This window comes from Chanodichthys erythropterus, chromosome 6, assembly GCF_024489055.1.
Source record: "Chanodichthys erythropterus isolate Z2021 chromosome 6, ASM2448905v1, whole genome shotgun sequence".
Lineage (NCBI taxonomy): Eukaryota > Metazoa > Chordata > Actinopteri > Cypriniformes > Xenocyprididae > Chanodichthys > Chanodichthys erythropterus.
Window position 1 is genome coordinate 15,685,330 of NC_090226.1, and position 20,217 is coordinate 15,705,546.

Consider the following 20,217-nt stretch of genomic DNA (forward strand, 5'->3'; position numbering starts at 1 on the left):
CTGTATCAAAAATACAGTAATGTGATGACAGCTGAATTTTCAGCTAGTCTTCAGTGTCACATGATCCTCCATTTATACATTTATGAATAATAAACTACTTAATTACTAATGAGGAAGAAAGACCACACACTACTTTATCCCCTCATTTGATTATTCTTTTTTTTTCTGTTAAGGCAGCTTATTGTACACCTGCGGCTCCTGGGTATTAGGGGCTCGGTCGAGTAATAACTGTTCAGTTCAAAAAGCTTCTAAAATTTGAACCTAGGATGTTTAGTTTACCAGCTCAGAGCATAATTGTCACTCTACCACCATCTCTACATCATTGCATGTGTTCATTTCATCTGATAAAGGCAGACAGAAGTTTCCTTTTCAGTCGTGTCATATAATTATTTTTTTTTTTTTACACCTTTCAGTGCAGCTTACGCAAACCAAATTTTCTCTAGTGACCAAAAATGAATTAGTTTTTCTTTTTTTTCCTGAAAAGGACAGCAGATTTCTTCCAGACATTGTTGCAGTGGCGTGCACAGACCTCCGCTGGGCTAGGGGCAAAAGTGAGTTCCGAGTCCGTGTGGGGGTGGTGGGATGGCATTCCGTTCCCCTCGGTTCAAATCGTGTTCCAATTCAAATCGTCCTCCTGGGGGTAATAGCATACGACCTTAAAGGGGTACCCTGTGCAATGCCACTACATTGTTGTGTTATATAATCATGTTTGTTTACTAGTAATTTCATAATCCTGTGACCAGCATTGCTCGGCTTTTGAAAGTACACACCATGATCTAATAGAACACTTTTCTTTAATAATTTCTGGTACTGTTGGATGGCATTGGCAGGAAATAAGTTCAGATCTTCCTTGCTCTGTTTCCTGATGCTTCAGGCAGTGTTTTATTTTTGTCCTTCCTAACTAAGGTTGCTCTGGATTTTTTCTAATCAAACCTGTCTCTGAAATAGGTAACTGTTTGTCGTAAGAATTCTTTGCACAGGAAGGAGGAAACGAATATGTGAAATATTTTAATTCATTGTTTAAAATATGAAGATGTTGAAACATTAAATTAATTTGCAATAATTGAGCAGGACGAGAACCAAAACACTGTAATAATTTAGTCACTGGATATAAAAATGTTCCTGGTTGTTTTATGTCAGTCATCACTAAAGTGTGGACCTGAAACATAATTTCAATGGTTGACTTTGTGATTATGATTTCAACATTTATCCGTTTCTTTCTACATTTAAATTCCCATTTTTAATATATATTTTCTCAATTATAGTGACATTGAGTGGAGCAGCATTAAGGAAGCAATATGTATAGGTTTATACTCATCCAAAGTGACTCTTTATAGGACACAGTGGTGGACAGTGACGAAGTGTTTTTACTTTTATTCTTAAGTATCTGTTCTTTACCTGAATATTTTTATTTTGGGAAACTTTTCTTTCACTTCACAACATTCTAAAGCATAATGTCATACTTTTTACTTAACCACGTTTCATAACGTCATTCCATGATATTTTGAACTGAAGAAATTGTCTTTTTAATGAACCTGCTTTTTATTTTGGTGCACAGAAAGGATTCTGGTTGCTTTATAATATTAAGGTTGAACCACTGAAGTCACATGAGCTGTTTTAAATATGTTTTTAGTACCTTTCTGGGCATTGAAAAAGGAAATGATCTTGCTGGCAATGCAGGCCTCACTGAGCCTTTAGATTTTATCAAAAATATCTTAATTTGTGTTCCGAAGATGAATGAAGGTCTTACGGGTGTGGAACGACATGAGGTTGAGTAATTAATGACAGAATTTTTAATTTTTGGGTGAACTACAATGCACTAAAATGCATGTTTGAGCTGTTTTAAAGGGATAGTTCACCCAAAAATGAAAATTCTTTCATCATTTACTCCCCCTCAAGTTGTTCCAAACCTATATAAATGTCTTTGTTCTGCTGTACACAAAGAAATATATTTGAATAAATGTTTGTCACCAAACAGATCTCGCCCCCATTGACTACCATAGTAGGAAAAAAATACTATGGTAGTGAATGGGGGTGAGATCTGCTTGGTTACAAATATTCTTCCAAATATCTTCCTTTGTGTTCAGCAGAACAAAGAAATTTATACAGGTTTGGAACAACTTTAGGAGGAGTAAATGATAACAGAATTTTCATTTTTGAGTGAACTATCCCTTTAACAGAATGCAATTTACACTGACATATTTTAAGATATAATGGCATTGTTTTGTCTCAAGATGCACACCAGTAATGTTTTTTTATGGGCACGTTTATAAAAGCTACTTAAATGCCCTAATTGAACTAAGGCCTAATCCGGGTGTAATCTAAGCCCTGTCTGTGAAACTGGGCCTTAAAGATTCATTTACTCAATATAATGTACTGTACTTGATAATAGTTTACCACAAGATGTCGCTATAGACACAATTTTCTTTTGTGCTGGGTACATTTGGCTTTGGAAAAGTTTGTGTCTTTTTGGTGGTGCGAGGATGGCATGAGGATCCTGCTGGAATTGCTCCATTTATTATTGTTTTATTGTATTTTTATGTTATATGAAGTGTGTAATATAGCAGGTGCAAGTATGTTTGAATAGAATTGTTTTCTTTTTATTTATATAGAAATATTGACACAAGATGAAGGCAGGACTACACACAGTACTTTAAAAACACAGGCACATTAAGGACATTTTCAACTACACAGTAATTACATTATTCCCCTGTTAATTATTCTTTTCATCAAATCTCTAGTCTACCCCTATAGATCAGTATACTTCTTGCAGTTTATTCACTGTAACTACACTAGTTGTCTGTAGCACAGTACGTCAGTTAATGTACCTTTATTTTTAGGGTTTAATTATTTCCACTCAGCCATTGTTGCTGCTTCTGTTCTGTATAATCACATAGAAACGTTTAATGCAGAATACTCATGCTCAGTTGTTGTCATGATCACAGTCTGTTCCTGTCATGTTCCTGTCACTTCCCGGACTACATTCCCCATAATCCTCTCTACCATTCATCTGCACTCACTCTATTGGCTGCCACACCAGAGGACACTCACAAAATGGCGGCTACCACAACAATCCCAAGTCGAATCACCGCTGATCACCCAGAGTCACGTCACGTCTCCGCCGATCGCCCAGAGTCACGTCACGTCTCCGCCGATCGCCCAGAGTCACGTCACGTCTCCGCCGATCGCCCAGAGTCACGTCACGTCTCCGCCGATCGCCCAGAGCAACGTCACGTCTCCGCCGATCGCCCAGAGCAACGTCACGTCTCCGCCGATCGCCCAGAGCAACGTCACGTCTCCGCCGATCGCCCAGAGCAACGTCACGTCTCCGCCGATCGCCTAGAGCAACGTCACGTCTCCGCCGATCGCCCAGAGCAACGTCACGTCTCCGCTGATCGCCCAGAGCAACGTCACATCTCTAGATCAGTCAGGAAGCGGAGAGGGTTGCGTTCCAGCGTGGCTGACCCACCGTTGACTTCGGCACTAGCAGCTGGCATTCCGAAACCAACGCCGGCCGCTTCACACTCAAGCCAGCCGATTGCAATGCACTCAAGTACCCTGGACGCGATGGACGAGATGGCTGCTTTGCCAGTGCCCACGGGCAAGATGGCTGCCCCCTCGAAGCTTAAGGATACAGGGGGCGTTCCAGCCATTGAGTCCGCTCCAGAACCCGCTCTAACCGGTAAACCCTCGCCTCAGCCTCGGAAGAAGAGGAGTAGGAGGAAGAAGGCTTTTCCGATTCTTCAAGGCTCAGAAGCCTTCCAAGAGCCCGCTGTGGGTCCAGAGATCACTCCAGAGGTCTCTCCTGCTCTGCCCAAGCGTCATGCTCTGCCAGCACTGCTTAAGCGCCTTGCCCTGCCGGCGCCACCTGTGCTCCTTGCCCTGCCGGCGCCTCCTGTGCTTCTTGCCCTACCGGCGCCACCTGACTTCCTTGCCCTGCCAGCGCCACCCGAGCTCCTTGCCCATGAACCCGCCACGGCTCCTGTTGAATTCCCCAAGTGGGGGGGGGGGGGGGGCCGTATACCTGAGGATGGGGAGCTTGTGGGTGGGTACCCTGCCCGGCCACTGCCGTCATCTGCCTTTGAACTGTCACGGTCGCCCATGGACTATAATCCACTAGGGCCATTAATGGACTTTGACCCACCATGGTCATCTTTGGACTCTGTCCCGCAGTGGCTGCCCAAGCCAACTGACCTGCCGTGGCTGCCCAAGCCACCTGACCCGCCGTGGTGGCCGAGTTCCTGGAACCTGCATTGGGGACCCTGTTCATGTCTGCATACCAGTCCCCAATGCACCCACCCCCCCTCCCTAGCTGTTCCGTTTACGTCGCGAGGACGCGCCTTCCGGGAGGGGGGCATTATGTCATGATCACAGTCTGTTCCTGTCATGTTCCTGTCACTTCCCGGACTACATTCCTCATAATCCTCTCTACCATTCATCTGCACTCTCTACCAATCATTACACTAATCACCACACCCAGCTGCCACACATTACCTGGACTATAAAGGACTCACACACACACCACCTCACCGTGAAGTTTTGATTACCCTGTGTGTCAATTCCAAGCGTTATCCTGTTTTCCTGTCTGTTCCTGTCTTTGACCCTTGCCTTGTTATCCTGTTCCGTGATTGATATCTGCCTGCCTTTGACCATTGCCTGTATTTTGACCACGATTCTGCCTGTTCCTTGTGATTCCTGTTTGCTCCTGTCTGACCCTGCCTGTACGATCACTTCAACTTCAATAAAGCTGCAAATGAATCTTACCATTAGTCTCCCTTCGCTACAGTTGTATTCAAGACAGGAAATTCAATAAATACGATGCATTGAAGGTTTTTAGGTTACACACTGAAACATTCCTGAACATTAAGGATAAAAAAAAAAAAAAAAATGCATTGCCATTTGTTCTTAATTCCTTACTTGTTTTCTCTGGTACTGTTTGATTCAATCAGTACTGTCAAGTAGACAGGAAGGCCTGGTTGTGCACAGGCATGCATAAATCTGTTCATCACTCATAACGTCTTATATTACTATAGCATGGAGGTGTCTGAAGCACATTATGACATTTAAGGGCACAGAAGGAACCAAGTGATTGCCATCCAGACGCAGATATCTCAGTTTGGGTGCTCCGTTTTCACCGTGCGTGTTGTGAGAGTTAGTGGGGCAGATCTCAGTGCCATTTATATCTGCAAAGACAAGTAAATGTGTTATTTTGTGGAAAATATTCTGTGGCACAATACAAAAACTGAAATGAAGTACATACTCTCAATGTTATTGTTGTTGAGGTGAAGTTGCTCCAGCTCGGAGTTGAACAGGGGAACAGTGCTCAGCTTGTTATGGGCCAAATGCAAATCCAACAGTGAGCTCACGTTGAACACCATCTTTGGAAGACCTTTGTCACTGAGCTGGTTGTAGTTAAGTCTCACAAAGGCTAGGTTTGTGAAATCCTTGAAGTAGTCCTGTGGAATCTCTTCAATGTTATTTCTGTCCAAGAACAGTTGGAAGAGGCTGTTGGGTATATTTACAGGCATCTTCCGTAGGATGTTGTGGGCCAGATTGAGCTGAATCAAGTTCTTCAGATCTTTGAAGATGTTCTTTCCCATGCTGCTGTCGCTGATCCTGCACAATAACAAATTTCTGTAGTTTACACAGCATTATTACTGTAAAATGAACAAATCCTTAATGTAGAACCTGTACACAGCATGTTGCTGTAAATCTGCAAAGCATCATGCATAAATTTTAATGATGGGTAAATTCTACAGTAAATTTACTTTTTGCTGTGAATCACAATAAAGAAATATTGAGCAGGGCTTTTTTCAGCTGCAGAAACTGAGGAGATTCCACAATTTCTTTACGATTTGTCTTCAACAAGGTAACTTTTATCATATTTTGCCATGTTAGGTTAATTTACCTCATGTAAATTCACTTGTGTTTAAGAGTGCACCAGGAGAGAGATGCAGAGAGCGCCACTAGTAAGCCATATCATTACAAACATAACTGTTTGCTCATGTAAATTTGATAGATTTTTTTTTTTTTTTTTTTATCTGTCAATATTTGATAATGTCATTAGTTTGATGGAGTAACATTGCTGGATAAAAGTAAACTGGAACTCTATGCACATGCATGTGTGTTAGCAAAGTGCGCTAGCCGTTTCTTCTTGTATTTCTAGCTATGGCATGATGAATCAAATAACGAAGCAGGCTGAAGTAAAATGCAGCGACAGGTAAGGGTTTTAAACAGCACAACATTTTTCAAAGGATCATGTTTTTCTGAGCTTCTCTGCCAGGAAAAATACAGCAGCTACATAGAATAGATGCTAGCTTTTTTAAGTGAATTCATGCCTTGGGGAAGCATAATATGCCACTGTATTGTCATTGTGTTTGTTATTGTCAACTGTCACATGTAGGGACCCTTCATTTACTGTTTAACCCCTTTCTTTTAGGCTGCATCAAAGAAACCACGACAGTCATTTCAGGTACGTAGCCTACTAACTATGCATACAATATATCGAGTCATGCTTTATAGAGAAGAGAAATGAGCATTATAATATATGGTGACTGGTTCAGCGAGTTTTGTTTGGGAACTTGATCGATATTCGGGAACTTCACTGATATAAAATGAATATGACGAACGACATCGTTGTGTTGTGGCCAATCGATGTGTTGTCATGACCTCAAGTTTATATGTTCTCAAGGCCACAAGTTTAATGTAAAATAATCTACATGATATATAGCAACATGCTTTTCATTTTTTTCTATAGTAACTGTCATTAGTTGTGCCTTGTATCCATTCTCTGTTTGGTGTCACGATTATGTTAAGGTGTTTCACTCTGCCTGTTTAGTGGATTGTCTTGTCTTTGGGAAATTTATTAAACTTGGTATTGAATTTATATTCAATGCTGCAATAGTATTTTTCTGTCTGCCGGCACACACACCCATTGTGTGACAATAATATAGTATAATTGTTACAATGCGTGGTTAGGAAAGTCACAAAGATAATTAAATAAGATAATTAATGAGACAACAGGTGAACAGAATGATTAATCAAACAGACTGAGAAACTAGGTCCAACAGGGAAGGACCAAAAACAATGAAGACAGCATACATGTTAATATAATACAATATAATGTAATATAATGTAGCCATTATGCCATAATTGAAAATAAAGTGTTTAAATTTGTAGTAAATTTATTAATGTTACAGCTTGGTTGTATGTATATGCACAAAAAAGAAGATAAAGGGTACAACAGCCTTTAATAAATCCACAGGCAAGTAGAGCCACAAACTGGCAAACACAAGACACAACCACACATAGAACGATACCAGACAAAGATGAACTGAAAACACAAGACTTTAATACACTGACAAACGAGGTGGGTAATGGAACACAGCTGATAGTGATGATGAAAGTGATCTGTAACTATGGTGACAAACTAGTGGCGGGAAATGGTGCAAAACAGGAATCCAAACAGGGTGAAATGGTGACAATTAATAATCTCCTTTTATGACTATCCCATGTTGCTAAAGTCATACAGGTTTGTTTACGCATTAAGATGATGTTTCCTCAACACAGGACATGGCCATGAAATTTTGGGATCGTTAGCTCAGCTCCCTAACTTGTGAGCTTGTGAATCAGTATATGGTGTACATGAATCCGGGCACTTGTAAGAACAGTAAAAGACATTGGCTCACACATTGGGACACAGGTGGCTATTTCTGGCGACAACACAATATCATTATTTTATAACTCAACAACTGGTATTCATGAACATGAATAATGTTAATTACCTGTCTAGTGATTTATGTTTATGTAGAAATATAATAACATAATGGTTTGTATTGAAAAAAACAAACAAACAAACATCTATCTCATGTCGTTATGTGTTGTGAGTTGGCTCATGTGATCAAAGTTTCACTCTTCAGAACTTCCGTTAAGGGAGCATAGTGAGCATTGTTGCTCCCTGATTTTAATGGTGCATTGTGGGACTTTTTAGGAAGTGAATATTTCAGTGCACTGGAAAGATTCTGTGACTGAGACAGCCCTTAAAATGGCTGACTCCCTGATCAATTTAGCCAGACCAACTTGTATACATTGTCATCAAGCCACCAGTCTTGCCTTTAGTTGTCTACATTAATGACTAATTTCTTCCACTGCAGGAAACGACTCCAGCACAGAAGGAACTTTCCCAATCAGGAATAAAGTTGGTATTAAGGATTTTGACGCTTAAAATTCTACAGTTTTTATATTATATATACTTTCTGTTTTATTAATTTCCAATTGTATCTGTAAATTTTTATTCAGATTCAACAAAGATGATGGATTTGTATGTTTAGGAGTGTTGTATACCAAATAAAAATGTATAGCCTATAAATGTGTATATAATGTAAAATATTTTATGCCTATGTATTTTCACATTTAAAATGTTTAAAATAAATGTCATTTTGTGACAAAGATCATGTCTTCATTTTATAGTACACAATAAAAACAGTTTACAGTAATCTTATATTTGCTGTGATAAAAAAAATACAGCAGTAATAATAAAATACTGTGAAATGTACGGTAACTTGCTGGCAGCAATTAGCAAGTAAGTTGCTGTGTTTTATTCCACAGTATGCATACCGTGAATGTAATCACAGTAACTATTTTGTTACTGTTTTTATTATTATACAGTAATTTTACTGTAATAAGAAACACAGTAAAAAAAAAGTTACTTTGATTTGATTTACAGTTATTATTTTGTTACTGTGTTTATTATTACAGTAAAATTTAAGTTACTGTGATTACATTTACAGTAAGCATACTGTGGAATAGGACACAGCAACTTACTTGCTAATTGCTGCCAGCAAGTTACCGTACGTTTCACAGTATTTTATTATTACTGCTGTATTTTTTATCACAGCAAATATAAGATTACTGTAAACTGTTTTTATTGTGTACTATAAAATGAAGACATGATTTTTGTCACAAAATGACATTTATTTTAAACATTTTAAATGTGAAAATACATAGGCATAAAATATTTTACATTATATACACATTTATAGGCTATACATTTTTATTATTTGGTATACAACACTCCTAAATATACAAATCCATCATCTTTGTTGAATTTGAATTAAAATGTACAGATACAATTGGAAATTAATAAAACACAAAGTGTATATATAATATAAAAACTGTAGAATTTTAAGCGTGCCAGCAAGTTACTGTGCATTTTACAGTGTTCTTACGGTGTATGTCAGCGCTGATAGCCAAGCGTGCCAACATCGCAACCCAAGTTCAAATCCCAGCTATATATATATATATAAAGGCAAAAAATAATCTTTGAAAAAAAGGATTGACCTTTTTTCTTGAAATAGAAATGACCACAAAAAACAGGGCATTTTGATATCTGTACTGAAGACAGTAAAAGTTGATGATGACACACCACTCCATTACAATAAGGCACTTCCTGTTTTGGTAGAGATTTTCATAGACGTCAACAATTCTGACGATGTGGGTACAGGAGGAAGCCCGCCAGTGCATTTCCACCTCTCGTCTAGCTTTGGGACAATCATGAAGCCTCTGCAAGAGAGGATGAAAAGGAGACCACTCAAAATCTGGAGTTTTGCCTCCCTCTAGAGGGTAAGTGGTTATACAAACAGACAATCCTGACAAAACCGATAAGATTCTAGTCCATTATATATCTGTGAGACTGCTGATTTCTTTGGATGATCATCCTTTTAGGAAATAGTATTTAAATAATCTCTTTGTACTATTTTCAGTTTGTCTAAAATGATACAACGGTACTCTTTTAAATGTTTTTCTTGTGTGACCTCATAAATCAATTACTAACTATTTAAATGCCACACTGCCTGATTTTTTTTTTTCATTTCATTTCATTTTCTTTTCTTTTTTTTATTTTTTTAATAAAGGCTTGTAATTTACTAGTCAACTAGCCCATGGTTTTGCTGTAAACTACACATGTGAGTCAGTTGATACTACATTACTATAATGTTGAAGGTCAAAATTAACTTAATATACAAACACTTAAATTACACTCAATGATGTTTTTTCAATAATAAATAAAATTTAGAATTACATAATTATATTTCTACTCCATTTTTTTTTTTTTTTTTTCATATATATAAACATTTAAATCATGGCTGTCATTTATTCAAACATGCATTAAATACTGAAGAACAATAAAAAATTATAATGAATATGCAATTATAATGAATATTTTTATCAGAATGCTGCTCTCTAGTGTTCATTTTTCTAGCTGACTAATGAGTTTATGGTCACTGAATATGATTTTTTTGACATTGTTTACAAGCTGTTTTATTGACGTCTTTCCAAGGTTGAAACACTGATTGAGCTATTACACGAGACATGATACGGATTTCGGTAAACTGTAATCTGTATCTTTTAACATGCCTTCAGATGTTTATTCATGTTCATTTTGTGCTGTAACTGGTATTAAATTGGAGGAGAGGATGTTCACATGCGCTTGTGCTGAGCTTCTCTTTAACTGAAGCGCTACAGCGACCTGTCACGCCACAATAAACAGCACCAAAACGGTATTTATTTTTTTTAAATAAATACTACATATCAAAAGTAACAAAGCACAAAGATTATTGTGATTTATTGGATGGGAGGTGCGCTACATGAGAATCGATTAAAATCGAGAAATCGATATGTTTTACCCAGCCCTAATCTGTAATAGAGCTGATCTGATGTGTACAAGGGTAGACAACAAAAAAAGCAGCGTGACTTGCTATAATACCTTTAAAACCATTAAAAAAAAAAAATACAATTCTTTTATAATTATTATCCATACAGTTTCCATGATTTACACTTAGGATAATTATTTTTCAAACCAAATAAGCATTTAAAATGAGCAGAGTTCCATACTTAAAAACAACTTCAAATCTGCCTACACTGATTTTATGGTCAACCAGAAGGTTTTATGGGGTTGGGGTTGGGGTTGTGGTTGGTTTTAGCTGTGTTTGTCAGTTTTGTCAGAGAGATCAAATCTTTTCTCTTAAATCATCCTTTAAACTAATTTAATAAGGACCAAAAGATGGACTTACACATTTGACCATATCCCGCTTGAGATCTTGAAATATACTTCCAATGGAGTCGATGGGTGTTTTGGGGTGCAAGTGGTTCTTCTGGACAGCTGTTGGCAGAATGGTCTCCAAGTAGAAGCGCAGGATCTCGTTCATGACATGGTATCTATAAGGACTCTGTGGATCAGATATATGAGGTAAATGAGCTGTTTCAGACTCCCACAGTTATCACACTTTGGTACTGCCGTAGCAATGTGCAGGTGCAAGATGTTAGGCGAGCTTTTAGTTTGGTTTGCACGTCTTGCACAAAACCTTCAGTTTCAGTATGATTACTACTTCTGTTGCTAATTTTAAATTTGAATAATTGATGGTATAATGCTGTAGGAGTAAATGTTATGGAGCTTGTCACTTACATTGATGTTCTGTTGCATGTTCTCGTTTAATAATTGTTCTAAGTCATCATTGGACTCCTGAGAAGAACAAATGTAAACAAATTCATTAGAAAGAACCTCAAATCTCAGTATAGCACAAAGCAGAAATGCCTTGCAGATTGGAATTTGCAAAGCACAGACTTCATGCAATGAGTCTAAATGTACTTGTATATATATACGTATATATGTATAAAACCATTCTAGATATACTCACGTAAAACCTCTGTATTTCTCTATATGCAGAACGGAGCTCCTTCAGCCTCACAGGAAAGCCCTCCACAAATGAGCAACATTCAGACTTACAGTCAACTCTTCTGCACTGAGCACTTTCAGAAAGCAGAAGCATGACCATTGCAGAAAAGATGACTCTAGAGAAAATCATTCTTCAGTTCTCTTTCTTTGTTCTTTGCCCTTTCTTAATATTCAGCCCAGAAGAGAGGAGATGTAGAGATGAGCTTTGGGGTGAATTTTATACCATTCCTAGTCTACCTTAGCTTCCTGTGGTGGTGGGGGGGTGGGGGTTGACTTACTGGCAATCATATTTCTCTTAGACTGTGTCATCACATCACATCACATTCTTTTTTTTTTTTTTTTGGATTGCAGAAGTTCTATAGGAAAATTGAACTTTGATGGAACTTGTGGATGGAAGGTTACTTCAAGATGAATAATCCATAAAATGTATTTGTTGCTAGAAACTTATCTATCTATCTATCTATCTATCTATCTATCTATCTATCTATCTATCTATCTATCTATCTATCTATCTATCTATCTATCTATCTATCTATCTATCTATCTATCTATCTAGTTCAATGTAAAACATTGCCAATGTAACATTCTCCAGAACTCCAGAAAGAGAAGGTAAAGAGGCTGGCATTGCAGTGCATCAGCAAGTAGTGTGATGGAATGGTGATGTACAAGCGATAAGTTAAAGGATGAAGTCCATTTGTGCCTTATCCTACAGTATGTGGTTGATCTGTCCATTATTCTTTCTTTGTTTTAGCTTTTAAGTTCTTTATGGTGGAAAACTCAAAGGGATTTTTGCAAGAAAAGTATTTCCTCTGTAACATAGAGAGACGTGTGTGTTATTTCATGCACAAACCCGATTCCAAAAAAGTTGGGACACTGTACAAATTGTGAATAAAAACAGAATTCAATGATGTGGAAGTTTCAAATTTCACTATTTTATTCAGAATACATAGATAACAAATCAAATGTTTAAACTGAGAAAATGTATCATTTTAAGGGAAAAATAAGTTGATTTTAAATTTCATGGTATCAACACATCTCAAAAAAGTTGGGACAAGGCCATGTTTACCACTGTGTGGCATTCCCTCTTCTTTTTATAACAGTCTGCAAACGTCTGGGGACTGAGGAGACAAGTTGCTCAAGTTTAGGAATAGGAATGTTGTCCCATTCTTGTCTAATACAGGCTTCTAGTTGCTCAACTGTCTTAGGTCTTCTTTGTCGCATCTTCCTCTTTATGATGCGCTAAATGTTTTCTATGGGTGAAAGATCTGGACTGCAGACTGGCCATTTCAGTACCCGGATCCTTCTTCTACGCAGCCATTATGTTGTAATTGATGCAGTATGTGGTCTGGCATTGTCATGTTGGAAAATGCAAGGTCTTCCCTGAAAGAGACAACGTCTGGATGGCAGCATATGTTGTTCTAGAACTTGTATATACCTTTCAGCATTGATGGTACCTTTCCAGATGTGTAAGCTGCCCGTGCCACATGCACTCATGCAACCCCATACCATCAGAGATGCAGGCTTCTGAACTGATAACAACTTGGGCTGTCCTTGTCCTCTTTAGTCCTGATGACATGGCGTCCCAGTTTTCCAAAAAGAAATTCAAATTTTGATTCGTCTGACCACAGAATAGTTTTCCACTTTGCCACAATCCATTTTAAATGGCCCAGAGAAAACGCCTGCGCTTCTGGATCATGTTTAGACATGGCTTCTTTTTTGACCTATAGAGTTTTAGCCGGCAACGGCGAATGGCACGGTGGATTGTGTTCACAGACAATGTTTTCTGGAATTATTCCTGAGCCCATGTTGTGATTTACATTACAGTAGCATTCCTATATGTGATGCTGTGCCGTCTAAGGGCCCGAAGATCACGGGCATCCAGTATTGTTTTTCGGCCTTGACCCTTACGCACAGAGATTGTTCCAGATTCTCTGAATCTTCGGATGATATTATGCACTGTAGATGATGATAACTTCACACCCTTTGCCATTTTTCTCTGAGAATATCCTTTCTGATATTGCTCCACTATTTTTTGCCGCAGCATTGGGGGAATTGGTGATCCTCTGCCCATCTTGACTTCTCAGAGACACTGCCACTCCGACAGGCTCTTTTTATACCCAATCAACTTTTCTGGCCTCTTATTGCTACCTGTCCCAACTATATAGCTCTCATGAAATCCAAAATGAGCCAATATTTGGCATGACATTTCAAAATGTCTCACTTTCAACATTTGATATGTTATCTATATTCTATTGTAAAAAAAAATATATAAGTTTATGAGATTTGTAAATTATTGCATTCCTTTTTTATTCACAATTTGTACAGTCTCCCAACTTTTTTGGAATCGGGTTTGTAGTTTGCAATGTTAAAGACACCTTCTTTGCCTCATCATACCATTTCACAACAAGAACTAGGTATTTTGACTCACTCGCAACCGCTCTTGCTTATAAAAATCCACAAAGGCTTTCTTCATATTTGCACTATTACGACATCCTGAATATGCCTGAACTACATTTTTATTTTATTTTATTCATGACGTATTAATGAGCAGGGTTCCATACTTAAAAACAACTTCAAATCTGCCTACACTGATTTTTCTATATGCAATATTTATGGCATATAAATGCTATATTAGGTCAAGCTGCTTCCTCTCTCAAGAAGATCTCATGAAATTAAGTGCCACTTGAAGTTATTTCACCAAAAAACATTCTTCTGCTTCTGCATCTTTTACAACTGACCACAGGCTGGCCACATTAATGTTGCAAATAAATCCACAGTCAGTGAAACTACATTTTGGAGCATGCTGTTTCATAGATGTTGCGCAATCAGCGAAACTACATTTTGTAATTTATTTCCCATTGAGAAGTATACAATGGCTTGAATATGAAAAATATATAATGACATATTTGATATAACCCAATTATATAAAATCTCAAGGGCAATAAGCAATCTTTTAATATGAAGTTCTTAGGGGTTGTTTTTTAACATGCCACTATACAGCTCAAATTGTGTACTAAATTCATCTTTCAAGTATGAATTAAGATTTTCAGACATTGCTTTTGTAGTTTTAGTCTTCTGTTTAATGGTTATAAATGTTTCTTCATCTTTATATTGTTTATGTTAAAGCCGTGAAGTGAACTGAGTCTATTGAAAGCTGCTTCTTATTTTGCTAGTGCAATACTACAATAATTGTAATGATGATGATGCTTCTTTTCTTCGATTTCCTTTGTTGAATTTTAGCTCAGTGTTGGTTATTACAAGAAACAAGTGAGCACTATGGAATTTCATTAGTTGTCATTAACTGGATAATGTAAGCATGAACCTGTTCCATGACTTACTATTACACCATCTGTGCAAGCATTTCTGTACCTCACATCATGCTTCAGTGTGAAGACTAGCAGGGTAAGCCCAACCCATGATGCAAAACTGGTGTTTTTTTTCCCTCCGGGAAAGCCATATACGTGAGCTTAATACAGATAGGCAGAGATTGCTGACATAATGGATGTAATGGAGGGTCTTTGCATGAAAAAAAATTAGGAACTTATACACACTTGAGCAGTGAAACCTTCATCTTGTGGAAAGTTCCAAGACTACAAGAACATATATTATTTATACAGGTGTTTTTTTTAAGTATTTGCATATGAAAAGATTCATGTTCTGAGACATTAACTTTGAGTAGTGTCTAGTATCTTGTACATACACACACTCACAGATCCTTGGTGATACTGAGGAAGGAGTCGGCCAGGACGCTGGTGGTTCTGTGATGTAGGGATTGACTGCTGGTGTAGCTGATAAAGACCTTATCCATGTAAAGGTGTAGGAGCTGCTTGAGGAAGCAGCAGCTTTCTGTAGCCTAAAAATGGCAAAGATACATAATTCACTGATTTTTTTTTTGACAACCTTAGTAATATCTGGCTCATTTTAATTGATCAGATGATTCTACAAAGGTTATGATGCTGCAGACACTACAAAAAGCTTTTAAAAATGTTACCTGTAAACTGTTCATAACGTCTTTTCTAAGTAATCTGATTCCCTTGTGATCATCTCCTGAAATCTGTCAAAACAAAAGATGTTATCAGATTTCATTATAGTTGTAATCACTACGTAACCTCAAACCAGACACAATAAAAATGAGGCCACTTTAAAAATGGCTTTGTTTGATGTTGCTTGCATGTAAATTTTTTGCTCTGTTTTTGCCAGGGAAATGATTCGTCACCCTGACAAAGAGCTGAACACATTGCCAGGAGTTTCCACGTGTTAGCTAAGGTATTCCTTTCATTCATTGGTAACACTTTACAATAAGATTTCATTAGTTAAAGGTACAATTTGTGATATTTTTTTCCGCTAGAGGTCGCTAGAAGCCTATTCAAAACAAAGGCGTAGTTTGATGACGCCAAGTTTTAGAGCGGAAACTTGGGACATGTGGTCTCCATCTAAATGGACGGTGCAAAAGCATAGGGATTGGAGTCTGGAAGAACTCATGTTCGTGGATGCGATTATTAACGTTACTGTAGTATGAAGCAGAGTAGGACCGAGTGTTGCGGGAGCTGAACGAGGAGCTGGAGCGATTGATCAACACACGCCTCACGAGCAACGGGACTTTTATTATGACACAGTCGCCGGCGCCGCTTCCGCTTTTCCGGTCATGAGTTTACGGGAGCTGTCCTTGTCGACAGAACCAGCGGCAGATGGTAAACAGTAATTATGTTCCATAAATAAGTAACACAATCCACCATAAAACGTGCAAGAAGTAAATAAGGAACTGCTTGAAGCGAGCTAGTGGTTTGCTGGACGCTAGACACTACTTCCGCATTTGTCCACGGCACTGTTGTCATGTGGTTTCTACGTCGGTAAAGGCGGTAACAAAGGTAACTGACGTCACTGACAGGCGACTGCACTGCCCCGTGTCACTGTTAAGAATGGGAATTTTCTCATGATTTACAAGTAGTTGAAAACCTTAGAGATATTGTTAGTAATCAGCTGGACAAAATATATAACACTAGCCTAGTGGTTTTTGGATATTTTACTGCAAAAATGTTACATATTGTACCTTTAACTACTTTAGTTGTACTAAGAATTAACAATAATTCTACAGCATTTATTAATCTTAGTTGGTGTCCATTTCAACATTTACTAATACATTATTAAAATCAAAAGTTGTATTTGTTAACATTAGTTAATGCAGTATAAACTAACAAGAAGGACTTTTATTAACTAACATGAACAAAGATCAATAAATACTGCAACGAATGTACTATTGTTAATTCATGTTAGTTAATACATTAACTAATGTTAACAAACGAGACCTTATTGAAAAGTGTTATCCATTAATTTGTCCTTTGTCATGCTTATGTCATTGGCATGTTAAACTCAAAACTGAAACAAAACAAGCATGTCTTGCCAAGAAGAATGAAATAGCTAAAATCAATAACCTGTTGGTTGACTTGTCAAACCTGTCAAGAAAACCCACTGACATCACCAGTGACGTCATTGTTACTGTGGAAAATTGACTAGGCGCTATTTATATATATTTAGCTTACATCAAACCGCTACCAGATATTTTAACAGAAGGAAACGCTGAAACTAACAATGACTAAGGCTAGACTGTAAGCGTGCTTACCATGCCATGACGAATGTGCTGGAAGTGGTGCCTGAGTTCATGGGTATGAATGTTCACATTACAACTGCCCAAGTGAAGCCTCCGACCCTGGGCTTTGTCCCATAGACCACACAGCATGATGCATACAAACATGCTATAGATGATAAACAAGTCCTTCATTATGCTTCTGACAGTTCAGCCTGGGAAATGAAGAAAAGACAGTCAAACACAACCTTGTATGTGCTACATAAAATGATACTGTATGAGCTATATCAGTCTGTTCTAGGATACAATATATATGCTATATGTTATGTTTTGTTACCTAGTGAGGTCCAAGGAGTGTTTTCTTCATGGAATGATGTGCACCTCTGCATGGTGATGGCAGGTGCTCTTATAGTGGGACATGAATGAGGGGCATTTTGGCAGGTATTCCTTGATTATCTTCTACCTCCCATTACTGTAAGAGGAAGTGAATGTCTTTACAAGATTTTCTGCGGCTCCTGGGTATTAGAGGCTCGGTCGAGTAATAACTGTTCAGTTCAAATAGCTTCTAAAATTTGAACCTAGGATGTTTAGTTTACCAGCTCAGAGCATAATTGTCACTCTACCACCATCTCTACATCATTGCATGTGTTCATTTCATCTGATAAAGGCAGACAGAAGTTTCCTTTTCAGTCGTGTCATATAATTTATTTATTTTTTTACACCTTTCAGTGCAGCTTACGCAAACCAAATTTTCTCTAGTGACCAAAAATGAATTAGTTTTTCTTTTTTTTCCTGAAAAGGACAGCAGATTTCTTCCAGACATTGTTGCAGTGGCGTGCACAGACCTCCGCTGGGCTAGGGGCAAAAGTGAGTTCCGAGTCCGTGTGGGGGTGGTGGGATGGCATTCCGTTCCCCTCGGTTCAAATCGTGTTCCAATTCAAATCGTCCTCCTGGGGGTAATAGCATACGACCTTAAAGGGGTACCCTGTGCAATGCCACTACATTGTTGTGTTATATAATCATGTTTGTTTACTAGTAATTTCATAATCCTGTGACCAGCATTGCTCGGCTTTTGAAAGTACACACCATGATCTAATAGAACGCTTTTCTTTAATAATTTCTGGTACTGTTGGATGGCATTGGCAGGAAATAAGTTCAGATCTTCCTTGCTCTGTTTCCTGATGCTTCAGGCAGTGTTTTATTTTTGTCCTTCCTAACTAAGGTTGCTCTGGATTTTTTCTAATCAAACCTGTCTCTGAAATAGGTAACTGTTTGTCGTAAGAATTCTTTGCACAGGAAGGAGGAAACGAATATGTGAAATATTTTAATTCATTGTTTAAAATATGAAGATGTTGAAACATTAAATTAATTTGTAATAATTGAGCAGGACGAGAACCAAAACACTGTAATAATTTAGTCACTGGATATAAAAATGTTCCTGGTTGTTTTATGTCAGTCATCACTAAAGTGTGGACCTGAAACATAATTTCAATGGTTGACTTTGTGATTATGATTTCAACATTTATCCATTTCTATCTACATTTAAATTCCCATTTTTAATATATATTTTCTCAATTATAGTGACATTGAGTGGAGCAGCATTAAGGAAGCAATATGTATAGGTTTATACTCATCCAAAGTGACTCTTTATAGGACACAGTGGTGGACAGTGACAAAGTGTTTTTACTTTTATTCTTAAGTATCTGTTCTTTACCTGAATATTTTTATTTTGGGAAACTTTTCTTTCACTTCATTACATTCCAAAGCATAATGTCATACTTTTTACTTAACCACGTTTCATAACGTCATTCCATGATATTTTGAACTGAAGAAATTGTCTTTTTAATGAACCTGCTTTTTATTTTGGTGCACAGAAAGGATTCTGGTTGCTTTGTAATATTAAGGTTGAACCACTGAAGTCACATGAGCTGTTTTAAATATGTTTTTAGTACCTTTCTGGGCATTGAAAAAGGAAATGATCTTGCTGGCAATGCAGGCCTCACTGAGCCTTTAGATTTTATCAAAAATATCTTAATTTGTGTTCCGAAGATGAATGAAGGTCTTACGGGTGTGGAACGACATGAGGTTGAGTAATTAATGACAGAATTTTTAATTTTTGGGTGAACTACAATGCACTAAAATGCATGTTTGCGCTGTTTTAAATGGATAGTTCACCCAAAAATGAAAATACTTTCATCATTTACTCCCCCTCAAGTTGTTCCAAACCTTTATAAATGTCTTTGTTCTGCTGTACACAAAGAAATATATTTGAATAAATGTTTGTCACCAAACAGATCTCGCCCCCATTGACTACCATAGTAGGAAAAAAATACTATGGTAGTGAATGGGGGCGAGATCTGCTTGGTTACAAATATTCTTCCAAATATCTTCCTTTGTCTTCAGCAGAACAAAGAAATTTATACAGGTTTGGAACAACTTTAACAGAATTTTCAGTCTTGGGTGAACTATCCCTTTAACAGAATGCAATTTACACTGACATATCTTAAAATATGTCAGTGGCATTGTTTTGTCTCAAGATGCACACCAGTAATGTTTTTTTATGGGCACGTTTATAAAAGCTACTTAAATGCCCTAATTGAACTAAGGCCTAATCCGGGTGTAATCTAAGCCCTGTCTGTGAAACTGGGCCTTAAAGATTCATTTACTCAATATAATGTACTGTACTTGATAATAGTTTACCACAAGATGTCACTATAGACACAATTTTCTTTTGTGCTGGGTACATTTGGCTTTGGAAAAGTTTGTGTCTTTTTGGTGGTGCGAGGATGGCATGAGGATCCTGTTGGAATTGCTCCATTTATTATTGTTTTATTGTATTTTTATGTTATATGAAGTGTGTAATATAGCAGGTGCAAGTATGTTTGAATAGAATTGTTTTCTT

The 20,217-nt window shown here is 37.6% G+C and overlaps 2 protein-coding genes across 2 annotated transcripts; both read right to left on the reverse strand.

Annotated features, from left to right (window-relative positions):
• Positions 1-5,014: 5,014 nt before the first annotated feature.
• Positions 5,015-11,912, reverse strand: LOC137021110 (prolargin-like). Its single transcript, XM_067387327.1, has 6 exons — positions 11,694-11,912; positions 11,462-11,518; positions 11,070-11,225; positions 9,425-9,561; positions 5,261-5,616; positions 5,015-5,183 (listed from the first exon to the last, which is right to left on the reverse strand). The coding sequence occupies exons 1-6, from the start codon at positions 11,859-11,861 to the stop codon at positions 5,020-5,022; spliced, it is 1,038 nt and encodes a 345-aa protein (XP_067243428.1). The 5' UTR covers positions 11,862-11,912; the 3' UTR covers positions 5,015-5,019.
• A 3,525-nt stretch (positions 11,913-15,437) lies between these two features.
• Positions 15,438-17,510, reverse strand: LOC137021111 (interleukin-20-like). The gene is made up of 3 exons (XM_067387328.1): positions 17,352-17,510; positions 15,723-15,785; positions 15,438-15,584 (listed from the first exon to the last, which is right to left on the reverse strand). Exons 1-3 carry the CDS (start codon positions 17,508-17,510, stop codon positions 15,438-15,440), a joined length of 369 nt encoding a protein of 122 aa, XP_067243429.1.
• Positions 17,511-20,217: the final 2,707 nt, after the last annotated feature.